This window comes from Somniosus microcephalus, chromosome 18 (assembly GCF_052327205.1).
Source record: "Somniosus microcephalus isolate GS21.2 chromosome 18, FLI_Smic_1.0, whole genome shotgun sequence".
Lineage (NCBI taxonomy): Eukaryota > Metazoa > Chordata > Chondrichthyes > Squaliformes > Somniosidae > Somniosus > Somniosus microcephalus.
The window spans coordinates 50,044,445-50,060,785 of NC_141004.1; the positions used below are offsets into that span (position 1 = coordinate 50,044,445).

The following is a 16,341-nucleotide window of genomic DNA, read 5'->3' on the forward strand; positions in this document are numbered from 1 at the left end:
TGGAGTGGTTGAGGGGAATAGCATAGATGCATTTTCGGGAAAGCTGGATAAGTACATGAGGGAGAAAGGAATAGAAGGATATGTTGATATGGTGAGACGAAGTAAACAGGAGGCTCGTGTGGGGCATAAACACTGGCATAATTCGGACGAATGGCCTGTTTCTGTGCTGTAAATTCTATGTAATTCCTGATTTCACTCATAAATGGCCCAGCTCTAATTTTAAGATTATGTCCTCTTGTTCTGGATTCCCCCATCAGTGGAAATCGTTTCTCTCTATCTACCCTATCGGATCCTTTTATTATTTTAAATGCCTCGATTAGATCACCCCTCAAACTTCTAAACTCAAAGTATTACAAACCAAGTTTAGGATTCATAATTTAACCCTTTAATCACCCCTTCCAAGACCAATACAGGAAACCGACGTGGTGCCGGTTCATCAAAAATTCCGGATAACCGAAAGCTATAGTAAAAGATACGGAGCTCTAAAGCAACAAACCCTGTTGCTTAACAACAGGTTCAGAACAATGGCCACAAGTTGCAAGCGTCTCTGTAGCTTAGCAACAGCTGCAGCCACACCCTTGCACAGCAACAGATGGAGGAAGGCAAGTAATAAAAGTTACCTGAACCTACTCCTGAATTTTGCCGGTTAACCGAGATTTCCGGTTATTTAGGTGCCGGTAAATCGAAAGTTTCCTGTATATCTTTCCTGAAGTTTGGTGCCCAAAACTGAGTGCATTACTCCAGATGGGGTCTGACCAAGGCTCTGTATAACTGAAGCATCACTTCATCATGTTTGAATTCCAAACCCTTTGAAATAAAGGCCAATATTCCATTAACCTTTCTGATTATTTTTTGTACCTGTGCACTAGCTTTTAGTGCAGGGACACCTAAATCCACAACGCCTAATCGCTCACCATTAAGAAAATGTTCTGATTTGCCTTTCTCGGATACAAAGTGTATGACCTCACTTGCCCACACTGAACTCCATCTGCCATAGTTTTGCCCATTCACTTAGTCTATCTATGTCCCTTTGTAACTTCCTGCTCACATCCACACTACTTACCGTGCCTCCTAACTTAGTGTCATCTGAAAACTTGGATATACAACTTTCTATTCCTTCATCCAAGTAATTAATATATATGTTGAAAAGCTAAGGCCCCAGTATAGGTCTGTGGGGAACACCACTTGTCACATCCTTTTCTACGTCCAACTCCAAAACAATTACTGACCCGTGTCACAAGGTTACCTCCAATTCCGGGGCACTCTCATTCTGGTAATGACCTCTTGTGCAGATCCTTATCTAATGCCTCTGGAATTCCATATAGACACTGCCCTATCCACCATGCTAGTGACCTCCTCAAAAAATGCAACTAGATTAGTCAGACATAGGCTGACATTCACAAATCCATGGTTTACATCCTTAGAAGTTTGGAATAGAGGGAGATGGCAAACTCATGTCCTATCACTCTGTGGCAAACAGATTGCATCATCAACATACTGTGGCACTCGCCTTAGCAGCCTAACTTCCCATCTTGGTTTGTGCTTTAGTTTTAGTACTGAAATTATAAAATACTTTTACTAGCAGACATGGCCATCAGTGCTAACACCTCACCATGGCAGCCATTGTATGACTGCATACGCTTCTGTATTTAAACCTGACAAAGTCTCTTGCAAGGCTCCTTGCCATGGCAACACTTCATAAATCTTTTAAAATGGGGCCCAATGGTCCGTTACACTTCTGTTGCCCTGGGCCTGCGTGTAGCTGATCCTAATTAAGACCAAACCACAATGAAAGGTACAGCACTCACTGGAGGGCTCTGGAAAGGCAATTGCTGCTGGTTATGTCACACTACAAAGACATAGATGACATTTCAATCAACAGAAGCCTTTAAAGAGTCTCACTTGTGTGCCCAAGATTTTCATTTCTCACTTGCACAACTGTAATACTCTTGGTTATGCTATGTTAATGAATGGTAGTGACAGTGTATGCCATATATACCACGCCCAAACTGATTATTAGTGGCACAGCAGAGAATAAAATCGCACAATTCAATTATTTTTTTCCAAATTTCTCTGTTTCTCTCCAAAATGCATTAATACAGTAGACCTCAACAGGCACTTGACAGCCCTTCATTACTTTGTTCGAATGACCTCTTTTTTATGCATGAGCCTAAAGAGTGAGTGATGTCAGCCCATTCAACCACATAGAACATCACAGCTGAGCCTATCCAGCTGTCATCTGGGGAGAGATTTTAACTCGCTCCACCTGGCAGAAATAGGGCAGTAATGGAGTTAAAAGTGAGGTGGTGGGCATACCTCTCTGTTCCCACTCTGCCTCCATTTTCCCCGAGGCCTTCCACTGTGTATCCAAGGCATTCGCCGGACTCAGGTGGGACCCTCGTTAATTTATGTAAATTGGGATCCTATGAGGTTATTTGGGAACTCAAAATCATTTTAACTGCCTACCAGGCAGAGCATCTACTGTGGAATCTCTACTCAGTAAAACCTGCAGGTACAGCAGAAGAGGCCCAAAAGGTAAGTGTTAAAAGTACTTGTGTGGAACATGGAGGAGCAGGAGGGCTCCTCCGGGCTCCACAAGAATAATGTGGGCTACTGCCACTGCAGGCCCTCCCTCCCCCTCCCCCTCCCATAATTGCAGGCCCCCCCCCCCCCCCCACTGGACCTACCTTTCCTGTGGCTGTGTTGGTCTCCAGTCACCAGGCTACTCAATATTGCACTGGCCCAGAGCCGGCGAGCAACAGCAAGAAGGCAACCGCTTGGTGCCTGCAGCTTGCCCACGACATGGTAATAAGGCCTTGCCCTCAAAACTGACTGGACCTCCTGCCGGGGCAATTGGGCGGGCAGCCGGTGTGCTCCTCTGAAAGGCTACTAACAGTTAAAAGCTAGCCCCTGATGTCTGCACGTATGCACTACCCAGCAGGGATCAGGACAGCGATCAGGATCAGGATAGCGATCAGGATCAGGAACTAAGGCTGATCTTTATCCCCATCCCTAACTCAGGAGCTGAGGCCAATTGTAACGCATCAGCTGCTGGCCTGGCTGAGCTCAGCTAACTCAGTGTGGCTCGGTACCATACCAGGCAGTGCTTTTGACCACTTAAAGCCATCACAAGAGCATTAATATAGCTATTTTTATATGATTCAGGAGAAAAAAGATCCCGCAAAAAATTATGTTGTACCAATTATCTCTGAATTGTTCAGTACTACATTCTGCACAGGAAACGCTCAATAAACAGTAGTCTTCAGTCCTTTGGAATTAGACATGCTCAGTACACAGTGTGGCCTCCCAGAATGATTCATGTACAAAGAATCGCCTATTTTTTTTTGTCACTGTAATCTGAGAACACAACATTTTACTATTTCAGCATCTGACACCAGCAAAGTCTTGTTTGAAGACAAATTAAAAAGCAGCTTTCCACCCCATGTTTCACCAAAATATTTGAATACCTATCACTGCTCTTGGCTTAGACTGCAGATGCTTTCTCTGTATTGAGCTCCAGGAGGGTGACATCCTGAGCCTCCTATGGTACCAGCACTCAGCTGGCTGTAAATGATAAAATTTACATGTGTCATTTAACTTCTTAGTGGGAGAGCTGAAGTTTGCAATTTAAATTTTATTCCCATCCTATTATTGCGTATAATGATATTTGCATTGCATTGCAAAGCTGAAATGTCATTAGACAATCTCATCTCTGCAAAACTCTTCATATCCTGTTGCCTCTGTCAAAATATTTAAGTAATTAATTACTTTTAGGAGGTTGAATTAAACATAGAATAAACTTAGATTGGCACTAAGTAACATTTGAAAAAAATTGCGTCTCTTTCGCAAAGTCTATGAGGCATTTTGTCAGTACTGTTTCGAACTTGCATTTCCATGCCATTCCTGAACATAAGACTTCAGCTTGTTAATTGAACATGAACTCAATTTCACTTGATTTCAAAATTAAGTGGGAAAATTCGATCCTTCAAGTCATTCTCTCTTCAAGTAATCATCAATTCCTGGAGACTCCAGGCCAATCCTGGAGGGTTGGCAACCCTAGTGCAAGCCTTGACAACAATTTTAAAAGCCACAAGTTTAGCTTGTAGTGTGAATGCTCCATTAATGTCGTGACCTCCTCTGTTGGCCAATCTCAATCCAGTTCCCAGTTTACAGCAGAAAGCGATCGCTCTTTCAGCAACATTTGGTATTGCTGAATAACCTCACAACAGTGCAAGAACACACGCTTGTTAATAATCGTGAGGGGGGCAAAATATAGCTCAGAAATGTATTCGATTTTCAGGAATCCAGGACAATTCTCAGGCCTGAACCCCCAGGTGGGTGCTATATATGCCAGTGAGCAGGTCAGTGCTCCTACCTACAGTGGGTGTGTGCACCTGCTGCTGGATTCCCAGGCCATGGATAAAGAAACTCCAAGCTGGGTGTCCCCTCTCCCCATATACCAGCACCCTTGTTTGGGACTAGCGTAGGATCCCAGCCCAATTTCCAGCCCTTTCACCGGACTTATGGCAGAAGTACACCGGAAGGGTCGTGGATTCTCGGCCCCTATATTTGGGCCTGTGCACATGCAGTGGTACTCTGAACTTTAACTTTTGATAAACTGGGATTTTTGCATTGCATTTACAATTTGTAGTACTGTAACTATACAATGAAAATACAAGTATAGAGTTACTGAACACAAAGCAGGCCTGACTGCACTACCTCCGCAAGACCTGCCCGCATTAGTGTAATGTCATGAGTCACAACAGACCTGCTATTTATACCAGCCTTTCACCATGAGACTGGCTCCTTAGGTCACTGGATAGAATACACTATCCATACACACTAAATTCTTCAGCTTCTCAGAAACCTGAAGTACCACTGCCTGTGTACAGGTGCATACATAATGCATTAAACACTAGGCACAGTGGAATTTAAAAGAAAACCAGGGAGCCCGATTGTGTTATGACAGGTAATACCCTGGTCAATGTAAAATAGAATACATTATTCAGTGTCACTTGAGTGAGCAGGTTAGCTATATCAACTGCACTAGGATGGCATCTGTGATGAATGGAAAGGGGCCCTTTTGGGGTTAAGTAAAAATGTTAGTGCCCTTCAGGGTTATACTCTGATGCTGCGTCCTGATCTGAATTGAACAATCTATTCACTCAATGTAGATCAGTTTGCATTGGCAGAGGCCAGGGGCCAGTTCTGCCTTTTTGTCCAAAGTGGTGTATAACTCACAGGGAAATCAAATGAGAGGAAGGGAAGCAAACTATAAAGCAGCTTAAAAAGTAAATTTTTAAAATATCCATTAGAAGACAGCTAAATGTGAAGGAAGTCGAATCCAAATCGACACTTTAGATCTTGAAGATCTGCATCTGAATTCATGCATCTATTGCAATAGAGTCTACTGAGATTTGTAAAACACACTAAACCAGGGATTTGAATCTCACAATAAAATACTAAAATTATCATTTAGATACATACTGAAATCTAATTATTTACATCACTATGAAGAAAAGGTTGATTTATTTGTTCATCTGTTCTTTGCAGTTATTCTTCATATTTGAGATAGTATTCATTATTGTTTGCTGAACCTCTATTAATAAGCTATAATGCTACATGAGATTGTATAACTAAGCATAGGCTGCACGGGAGGGCAACCCTCCAGTGATGCAACCTAGCATTGATGGCCTGGCAGATCGTGCTGTCTTGTATTTAAGCAGCCTGAGAGTGAGTGATGTATTTTTCTCCAATGCAACTGCCAATTATTATGAGTGCAGAAATTGTAGGCTATAGGAAGGGCGAGACAGGATGAAAGATTGGGATTTGGCTATGCTGAGGGAATTACAATCAGATTCAAGTATTGTTGTTTTGAAGTCACATGCTCTCAATGTTCCAGTTTTTCAATCGATCTAATGCATTAAATTTAATTTAGACAGAAAGCTTAGAGCAGTGGTGAAGACATCTTCCAGCTTGGAAAAGATTATTTCATGTTTACAACTTAGAGCATAGTGAATTCTATTAAATGAACAAGTGGCATTGTAACTTCAATATAATCAGAGTTTTCACTTAAGGGTTTGTCCTATGTAAAGGGGAAGGCAATTCTAATTCGTTATAATTTTATATAGAAGTATAATGTACTTGCAAGAATTTTGATTGACATTTTTATAAATATATTAATTTTACTGCCTGTATCGATAGTCTCGAGTCAGGTCTCCCTGATTCTGTTATAGATGAGGTCTGTATTTTTAGCTGATAGCATAGTTTTTCCGGGTTCGTGATATGCTTATGAAATAGCATCCAACATTAGTCAGGCCTTCACCCATATCTACGCATCGATCCTACTGTCCTGACCTTGTTTGTGAGTTGGAGCCTCCACCTGCATCAGTCGTCTGCCAAAACCAAGGTCTGGCCACTTCTGTGTGAAGAAGTGAGTATTTGAGTGCCAACAGGTGGACACAGAGAACCTCTCATGTACTAAAATCTGCATGCCAACACTTTAGGAATCCTCCTCTTCTTTCTTGCATCTGAAATTGGGGGAATTCCCATTGGGAATCGCATTAATATCTGTAATGCTGCTGCAGAAGAAAGAAATGAAGGAATTGACACAAAGGCTTAAGACAACCTATTTGCAATGAAGGGGTGGGGTGGAATTAAGAGGGGCCAGAAAAGGCCACAAAACAGTAAAAATAAATGTATTTATGGCCCTTTAGATGTTCTTGCTTGAACTGCTCATCACTTGCCAACCATGGAGACCCAGATATAATGGACATTATATTCTTTTCCAGTAGACATGTTGCAAAAAGAAGCAGAAGGTGGTGCTCCTGCATCATTAACATTTGTTAGAAAGCTCCCACACATTTGAAGTGGGAGCTTCTTCCATTGTACTAACAGAAATACACAGCATTCAAGTCTTTGCCATCCATGCCGACACTTAACACCAAAGCAACTCTCATCTATCCCTAGCACACTGGCAACCCCTTCCGTCCACAAAGAATCAAATGAAGGCCTTGGGAATCTGTACCTCCCTTACCAATAATCAGCCAAACATCCTCTAGCCCCTCTTCCTCCTCCTTCTGGTCTCTGCTACCTCTTCCCCTGTCCCTACTCCCTACTCCCTACTCTTCTCTTCCACCTCTCCCCAGCCACCTCCCCCCCCCCCCATACTCCCAACGCTACTCTCTTCCTCTACACTCTTCTCCTTTCCCTCTCCCCTTCCTAACTACACTTCTTCTCTCCCACCTTTCTCACTCGCTCCCTCTTTCGCTTCTCCACTTCACCTTCCTGTTTTCCCTCCTCCTCAAAAAACCCACTGAAGATCCTTGTCCTACCTTCAAATGCCACAACAGCCTCACGCCATCCTACCTCAGCCGTAAATCCTCACTTTCATCTTTATTCCTCTGACATTATCCTACCATTGGTGGTTAATCTTTCAGTCTCTATGCTCCTGCCCGCTGGAACTGTCTTTCACAATCCTTCCCCTTATATCCTCCCTTGCTGTTTTCAAAAACTAATAAAAACTTTCTCTTCAACACCACTTTTGGCCTTGCTCCTCACATCCATGCTCACTGTTCTTTCTCTCCCACTCGGTGTCCATTTTCTTCTCACTGTACAGAGTGCTGAGATGTCTTTTTGACATAAGGGGGGAAAAATTCGGTTGGTTTGCGCCTCCCGTTAGCGCCTTAAGAGGGCGCTAATGGTGCGCAAAGCAACTAGCGCCCGGGCGTGGCGATGTTTGCGCTGCTCACAAAATTAACTAGACATTTTGCGGCAGCGCTAAACACTACTGCCACGATCTCCTGCGCCGGCAGATCATGACGTCAGTCGAGTGTGCAACGCCCTGGTAGCGCTCCGGACCGGATATTGAGTGGTGCCCCCTGTCTTACCACCTGCCGCTAGCAACGACAGGTTGAGGGGAGCATTTTCCAGTCGGGAAGGGACTGGGGGAGCGCTATTTAAAGGCGACCGCTTCCTGCCTGTTTTTGTCGGCAAAATTTTTGCACCACACATTCTGAGTGAGAGAGAGAGACTGCAGGAGATATTCAAAGCTGTGTTAAGGAGTTTTGGGTACTGAGCAGCGCTTTGCAGGTTCTTTCTGATTTGATCTTGCATCGATTTAAAAGAGAATATGGGGGCTGCACTCTGAGCTCTTTCCCTGGGAATCTCCATTGTTCTTTCCAGCAGATTTGATGTACAGGTCTCTCCAAGCCAAGATTCAAGGCTGCAATGAGCAGGGTGTGGATGGAGAGCAAGATCAACCCACCCCTTTAAGAACTAGTGTGTCTGCGTTCCATTGCTGACTGACATCACATGAGCTTCGCCAGCGCTCTGAGGTAGTGTCTCGCTCCTCGGCCTTTGCGCCTTAAGACAAGTGTGTAGCGCCTGATTTAGCACTCCAATCACCTCCAGGGGCGATAAAAGTCAAGTTTGCAGTCGGAGGCGATAATTAGTGCCAGGCGCTAATCTTTGCGCCCGGCCGATAATTGCGCCCCAAATGGGGCGATACTGAATTTCTCCCCCAAGGAGTGCCATATAAATGCAAGGTGTTGTTGGAGGAATAATCTATCTGGGATGGATTCCTCTAGAGCTGCAGCTGGACCATTGCATCGATGTGTTCCACAGATGCCATTGAAATAAATAAGGTCAGAGCATGTCCACTTGGGACCATCAAATATATGTAATCTGAACTCTTGGAACTTTGGTTGTATTTATCCGAATTAAATGAATGATTCGATGCCATGATTTTATTTTTGAGACAGTCCCCAGTGGTTTTCTTGCAGTCTCGGTTAAGCTACAATGAAATCTGTTTTGGGATTACTTTAAAAAGAAAACAATAGCTCACAGAGAGTCTCTAAGGATTCACACTGTGCAAGAATCAATAGCTCCACTGCATCCTGGCTCCTTTTGCTGATGTCAGTGGAGTTTACCCATGTGTATGCATTCTGCCTGCAATGACAAAGGAACCATTTTTGAAACATAGGCTGTGGAGTGAATAAAAGGTTAAGTAAGTTACATTGAAAGTATTCCTTCTAAAAATAACCTTCTCCTGCCTTTTCTAACCTTGTGAAGGGACTTCAATGTGACACATCTTATGACATTGGCAAGGTTATTTTTGTGCTTTCTTGAAATGAGATATAAGGTTATCTGTTACCTTGTACATATTATGCAGATTCTGTTTGCAGGTGCTTCTTCAAATGTGTTTGTGCCAATGAAGTTATTAACTGTCAGAGGACAGCCAACTGAAATTCCCCACATTCTCACTTCATTGGAGAACAAATGATTGCTTCAGCTCACTGTAGCTCCTTAAATCTAACAGTTCAACCACCTTCACTGCAGCCCTTCAAGGTCAGTTCAGGCATAAGCATGTCTAACACCCCTGTTGTGGAAGCCAAAGACAGTCTTTCCCTCCCCTCCAAGGGAGTAAGTGGGGAATTGCAGATGGATTTCCTTCACTTTTTGATGTTTAATTGGAAGCCAGGAAATGACCGTCTCACTTGTGGATCATCTGCATTAATATTGTAAAGAAAGAACTAAAAGCGTGTTATAAATTTCTAGGGTGGGGTCTAGTATGGCTTATTATGGTATCTTTCCTGAATGTTTAATTTGTATTTCATACATTCCTCTAATCTTCTCTGTTAATGTTACATCGAAGACTTTTCCAAGGGCAGTGCTACCCAATGGGCATACTGTAGAATAGTATAAAGGCCTTCACAATGGTGCCCCAACAATCATTAAAATATCTCAAGATAAAATCCTGCTGGTGATGCCGGCATGGTGCCTATTGATGTCCTCTAGCATTGCCCTTGCTGAAGTTTGCAGGGTCAGTGGGAGGGTATCTAATTTTCATGGGGCCAGCGGATGCAAGCATCACTGAGGGTGCATCTATCCACAAAAGCCAGCATGGGGGTCGGGGGGGGTGGGAGGTTGCCCAAGCCCCTCTCCCAGGCCCCAGCCATGTACCCCTCAGTACCCTGTGTAAGGAGGCTGATCAAGATATTTGTAAAAGTAAATTGCTTCTTTTTTCGGGCGTCCTGGCCACTTGCCTTGTAAGGAGTCAGCAGAGGTTCTGTCCCTTACTAGGCATGCAGTTTTCATGTTGGTTCCACCGGGCTCCTATTGGAACGCCTTGTATTTTTGGGGCCCTCTTTTTTACTGAAATGTGGTTGCCATTACAGAGTTACAGATCTTTAACTGTTCTCCATGTCTTTTGCAGCTAACAGTGGGAATTATTCAAGCAGCTGAACTACCTGCACTGGACATAGGCGGCACATCTGACCCTTATGTTAAAGTCTTCCTGCTTCCAGACAAGAAAAAGAAATATGAGACGAAGGTTCAGAAAAAGACTCTAAACCCTTCCTTCAATGAGTCCTTTACATTCAAGGTAACGCTTCATGGCAAGCAGCCATACATTGGACAAGTTAAACTTCAATTTCAGTTTTGTTTCAGTTAGAGGCATGGTTGATAGTGTTCATTGCTTTTTTATCTTTAACATTTATTACTATGCAATAGAATCCATCAGACAATGCCCATTAAAGACCAAAGAGATTCTATAGTTTGAATTTCCTGCAGACACTGTCATTCTAGCTAGCTAATTTGCCATTCATTCCATAGGCTTTAAGCTTCTTTAAAAGCCTTACTTGTAGAACTTTGTCAGGTGCCTTCTGAAAATCCAAGTAAACTACAGCCAAACTCTTGTCCATTTATTTAAGCATGAATTCCAGTGCATTCCAGAGACATAACCTATTATTATTTCTAAGTCCACACTGACCACTCCTTATGCTGTCTAGGTGAATATTGATTACGTTCTACAAAATGCTCACTAGTGATGTTGGGATAACTGGGTATAATTCTATAGTTATTACCTCTTCCCCTTTTGAATAACATTCATCATCATAATCATCCATTCTTCAGATTCAATATAAAAAATTGTAATTTTAATTTAGGCTTACAATTTCCCCCATTAGCTTATTCAAACTGATAATACAATTGTGTTGGCCGTTGTTCCCTTGCTTCTAACTCCCTAATACTCAATGGATTAGTTTGCCTCAATTATTGTATTATTATTAATAATTGTATTTATATAATACAGTATGGCGAACTGTCTCAAGACACTCCACACGATGACTGCTGTTATGTAAGCAAATCATTTGCACTTTATCTATTGTATCAGTAGAACCATTGGCAAGTTTTGTTCTGAGGAACAAAGGGGATGAAATTCCAATGGACCCGTTCTGTTAGTGAAAAGTACAAACTGGTCCTATTCTATTTTCCAGCCCCCTAGTTGGGCGACCTGCGCAGACCCGATCAGAATTTCAAGCCAAAATTACTCCAATTTCTTCTCATTAATGTTTAAGATAAATATCATTGGTATGGACTGCAAATTTAGGGCTGCTCTTTTCTCCTGTATTATTGTTACACCTTCCAACCACGATAGGACCTCTCCTGCCAAGTACAGTGCCAAAGTCGAGAAAGCAGATGTGTTAGATCTGCTTGCTCCTTGCTTTTGAGTCAGCTCATCGGAAATGTGCAAGAGTGTCCTAATATGAGTCACTTTCCAATTTTCTTTACTTCCCTATATTACGCTTCCTACTTGCTGAAATCAGGAACATGCTATACGGAGACTCAAGGGAACAGTCTAATCCAGCCACTCAACAATTCACTTCAATCCAGCTCACACTAGTGTAAATGCTTTTCATTTAAATCAGACAGAGTTCTATGCAGCAAACATTCACTTTGTTTTTCTCCCAGTAAGAATAGAAATATAATGGACACATATTGGTATCCTTGTTATTCTTGTAGTTGTGATACTGTGGTGTCAGCCTTGGCTCAGTGGTTTGCCATTGCCTCTGAGCCAGAAGGTTGCAGTTTCAAACTCTACTCCAGAGACTTAAGCACATATTCTAGGCTGAAACTTCAATATAGTACTGAGGGAGTGTGGCAGTGTTGGAAGTGCTGTCTGTTGGATGAAATGCTAAACCGAGGCCCCATATGACTTCTCAGGTGGAAGTAAAAGATTATATGGCACTATTTGAAGAAGAAATGTTCTCCTAGCCAACAATTATCCCTCAGCTAACATCACTAAAATAGATTATCTCAGCTATTTGTAGGGCCTTGGTGTGTATAAAATGGCTTCTGTATTTGCCTACATTATAACAATGATTACAATTCAAAAGCATTTCTGTGGCTGTGAAGTGCTTTGGGTTGTCTAGAGGCCGTGAAAAGTGTTATATAAATGCAAATTATTTCTTCTTTGATATGTATGAGAGTTATAAAGCAGCAATCTGTAGATAGACTTCATATGCTTATGGTGTTTTTTTTCAGATTACATTTGACTTTATGCAAGTGATTACTTATTTTAACTAAGATATTTTGGAACACTCACAATTACTGTTTAATAAGTAATGTGACCAGTTGAGAACTCCTTTTGAATTGAATCATTATCACAATAAATAACTCAAATATTGGCCCTGAATTTGTGGCTTGCCTCCGGAGTATGCCTCCGACTCGTGAATTATTTCCGAATTTACCTCCTGGCTCCACAGCTACGGAGAGTTCGAGTCTCGGGCCTCCATGCGTAAAGGCCCATGGACGCAGGCGGTTCGGAAGTGTCACTGGGATCACGCGGGCCAGGTCCTCCAACGAGAAAGGAGGCTTCCATGGCAGTCATTTCTGAACGGAATTCCCCTAATGACATGCAATGGAATCCCCAATTCATTAAACAATTTAGACAACTCGAATAAATATAAATGTTCTGATTTTCAAATTTAATTAAAAGTCCCTTAATTACACCAAATACAATAAATATGTAATTTTTTTGAAAAATATTTAAACATTTTAATCCAGGCCAATATTTGCATGAACTAATTTTACGTGTTTGTGCATCATTTTTTATTAAATTTTTTTTAATTTATATTAACCCTTACACTGGTGAAAGCGGGCCCTAGGCCTGCTTTTCCTAGCCGCAAGAGTTTTGTGGGCAACTGCTGGGCAGTAGTTGGGAAAATAGCCCAACTCTGCACCAGCGAAAGTGATTTCTCAGTCAGCTCGGTAGATCTGTCAAGGGAAACTTGCGGGGCCCAACCAGAAGGATTAGGACAGCGTATAGGAACGCACGCCGTCAAAGACACTGTAAATTCTGGCCCAAGACTGCAGCGATGAGTATTGGCTGTTTTATGTAATAGAGCAATCTTAAAACTATGAGATCTTGCATTTGGGTGGATGATGTATATGACTCCTTCAGTGTTTGTGAGTCATGATTTCATCCACATTAAATGCCTTTACAAACCTGCAACGTTCATTGAAAGACATTGATTGGGAATCCTTGCTTTACTGCCTGATGTCACTCGGATTGTAACTCTGCACAGTGCGTTCTGCATGAAGCAGCACGACACTTGCTGAAACAGCAGGTTTTCGGACAGATTAAGTGAAATGTGCTGTCAAGCCAGGAATTTCTGCTTACTCTGAGCATGTTAATGGACTGTTAAAAACATATCCCTCTAACTTACATTGGATCCATGTTCCTGTCAAGTGAAAGCAAAGTTATCTACTACACAAAAGAAACACTAAATTATCCAAACCCTGTTATTTAAACGATGCATTCTTCGGTCAGACCCCTCATCATGTTTAGTTTTGACCCATTTAAACTGAATAATTTCCTCAGTGCCCTTTCTGTCCCACGATGACAAAGTCCAGTGAGACTGAGTATTAAAAGGGTTATTGAAAAGAACGGTACAGAGACAGTTAGCAATCAGACTGTTTGCAAACCATTCTATTTATATGCATCAAAGTTTTAATCAGCATGTTCATTCACTGCCCATCCTCCAACATGAGGCATTTGCAAAATGATGAATATTTTCTTAATTATGTTACTGGCGCAGTCTGTCTTAATGCAGAAAAATCCCCTGTTGACGTGGATAAATCTGAAACAGCGCCACCTGTAGGATATTTCAACAGGCATCGACATCACAGAAAGTCAAAATGTCGAAGTGTTGGGGGTTGAGGAGTTACTAACAGATCAGTGAATTATCCACTCCTTTCCCTAATGTCTATTATACATCCACGGGTATTATTTTCACAGTTCTCACAGCTGTTATTCACACCTATGGAAATAAAAATAGAAAATGGTAATGGACAAGTGTGAAAGTAACACTTGCATGTTTCTGGCACACGCTGGTCAAACTGATGATTGCAGCCAATATAACTCATCTCGTCACATCGATATTGCAGTGACAACCTCCATTAGGGCAGGACATTTCCAATCTCACTGCTGTGGAAACTGTAGCAGTTTCTCACAGAAAATGCTGCACCATTTTAGTCAAAATGTTCAAGGTGTATATTGTGTTAGTAGAGGACTGGGTTTATTTTACCTTTAGAAGTGTTTTTTAGACTCTTCTAGATTCTTGTTCTGATTTTCTCCCCTCAACCTTCTTCCCAAGGCAACAACTCTCGAGAGGATACTGTTCCAAAGGTGCCAGCACTCCTCTAATGCTTTGAATCTGGACAGTCAGTCAATGTTGACAGGCTGGTCCAGCACAGGAGCAACAGCAGCCTAGCAGATACTGACATAAGAAACAGGAGCAGGAGTAGGCCATTTGGCCCTTCGAGCTTGTTCTGCCATTCAATAAGATCATGGCTGATTTTCTACCTCAACTCCACTTTCCTGCACTCCATATCCCTTAATTCCCTTAATATTGGAAAATCTATCGATCTTGGTCTTGAATATACTCAACGACTGAGCCTCCATAGCCCTCTGGGGTAGCGAATTCTAAAGATTCACCACTCTCTGAGTGAAGAAATTTCTGCTCAACTCAGTCCTAAATGGTCGACCCCTTATTCTGAGACTATGACCCCTGGTTCTAGACTCCCCAGCCAAGGGAAACATCCTCCCTGCATCTACCGTGTCAAGCCCTGTAAGAATTTTGTATGTTTCAATGAGATCACCTCTCATTCTTCTAAACTCTAGAGAATATAGGCCTAGTCTACTCAATCTCTCCTCAAAGGACAATGCCCCCCATCCCAGGAACCAGTCTGGTGAACCTTCGTTGCACTCCCTCTATGGCAAGTATATCCTACCTTAGTTAAGGAGACCAAAACTGTACACAATACTCCAGGTGTGGTCTCATCAGGGCCCTATATAATTGCAGTAAGATGTCTTTACTCTTATACTCAAATCCTCTTTGCAGGATGCTCTGCAAATACTCTTATACTCAAACCCTCTATACTAGATGAAGGAAGGATGTTCCTGATGGCGGGGAGTCCAGAACCAGGGGTCACAGTCTAAGGATAAGGGGTAAGCCATTTAGGACTGAGATGAGGAGGAATTTCTTCACCCAGAGAGTGGTGAACCTGTGGAATTCTCTGCCACAGAAGGCTGTTGAGGCCAATTCATTAAATATATTCAAGAAGGAGTTAAATATATTTCTTCAGGCTAAAGGGATCAAGGGATATGGGGAGAAAGCAGGGACAGGGTACTAAATGTGTATGATCAGCCATGATCTCATTAAATGGCGGAACAGGCTCGAGGGGCCGAATGGCCTACTCCTGCTCCTATCTTCTATGTTTCTATGTTTCTCTTGTAATAAAGGCCAACATACCATTTGCTTTCTTAATTGCTTGCTGTACCTGCATGTTAACTTTCGGTGATTCATGTACAAGGACACACAAGGTCCCTCTGAACACCAACATTTCCCAATCACTCACTATTTAAAAAATACTCTGCTTTTCTATTTTTCCTATTAACGTGGATAACTTCACATTTCTCCACATTATATTCCATTTGCCATGTTCTTCCCCACTCACTTAGCTGGATAGCAATCAGATTGCTAACCCATGCCAACTTTTTCCTCTTCCTCCAGTCCAGAGATGGTGAGAAAAACCATATCACTCCCACCATTAACCCCGCTAAAATTGGCCGACTCAGTACAGGTGGAGGACTGAACCTGGCCCCTCCCTGGCCTGTATGGTTCAGACCATATCACACTGTGGATTAACTTTTCATCTTTAAGGTTCCCAAGCAGAGCTTCATGCACAAGGAGCAAATAGTGGGAATTCAGCTCATTTTGTGGGCTTGTTATTTCCTGTCCATGAAGATTAATGGCGCGTACAATCAAATTCTTGATATGTTCTCCCAGTGTGGGAAGTTCTGCACTGGGAGCACTAAAAATTAAGATTGATTCCAGTATCTGCTGTCTGATGGTCTCATGAATTATTCATCTTTCAGACCTGTGAAGTACCACCACCATGGAACTAGCCCCCTTGAATTACATCATGAGGACTGTGATAGTAATACCTGGCTGTGGATTATACCAAATAAAACAATTTCACATAAATAGTATGAAA

At 42.3% G+C, this 16,341-nt stretch overlaps 1 protein-coding gene across 3 annotated transcripts in view; it reads left to right on the top strand.

Annotated features, from left to right (window-relative positions):
- LOC147105266 (synaptotagmin-B) overlaps positions 1–16,341 on the top strand; it is a 1,410,822-nt gene that overhangs the window by 610,043 nt on the left and 784,438 nt on the right. For all 3 annotated transcript variants that reach the window (XM_086011447.1, XM_086011449.1, XM_086011448.1), the window contains one exon: positions 10,217–10,384. In XM_086011447.1, coding sequence (XP_085867573.1) covers positions 10,217–10,384 — 168 coding nt within the window. The remainder of the gene's footprint in view (positions 1–10,216; positions 10,385–16,341) is intronic.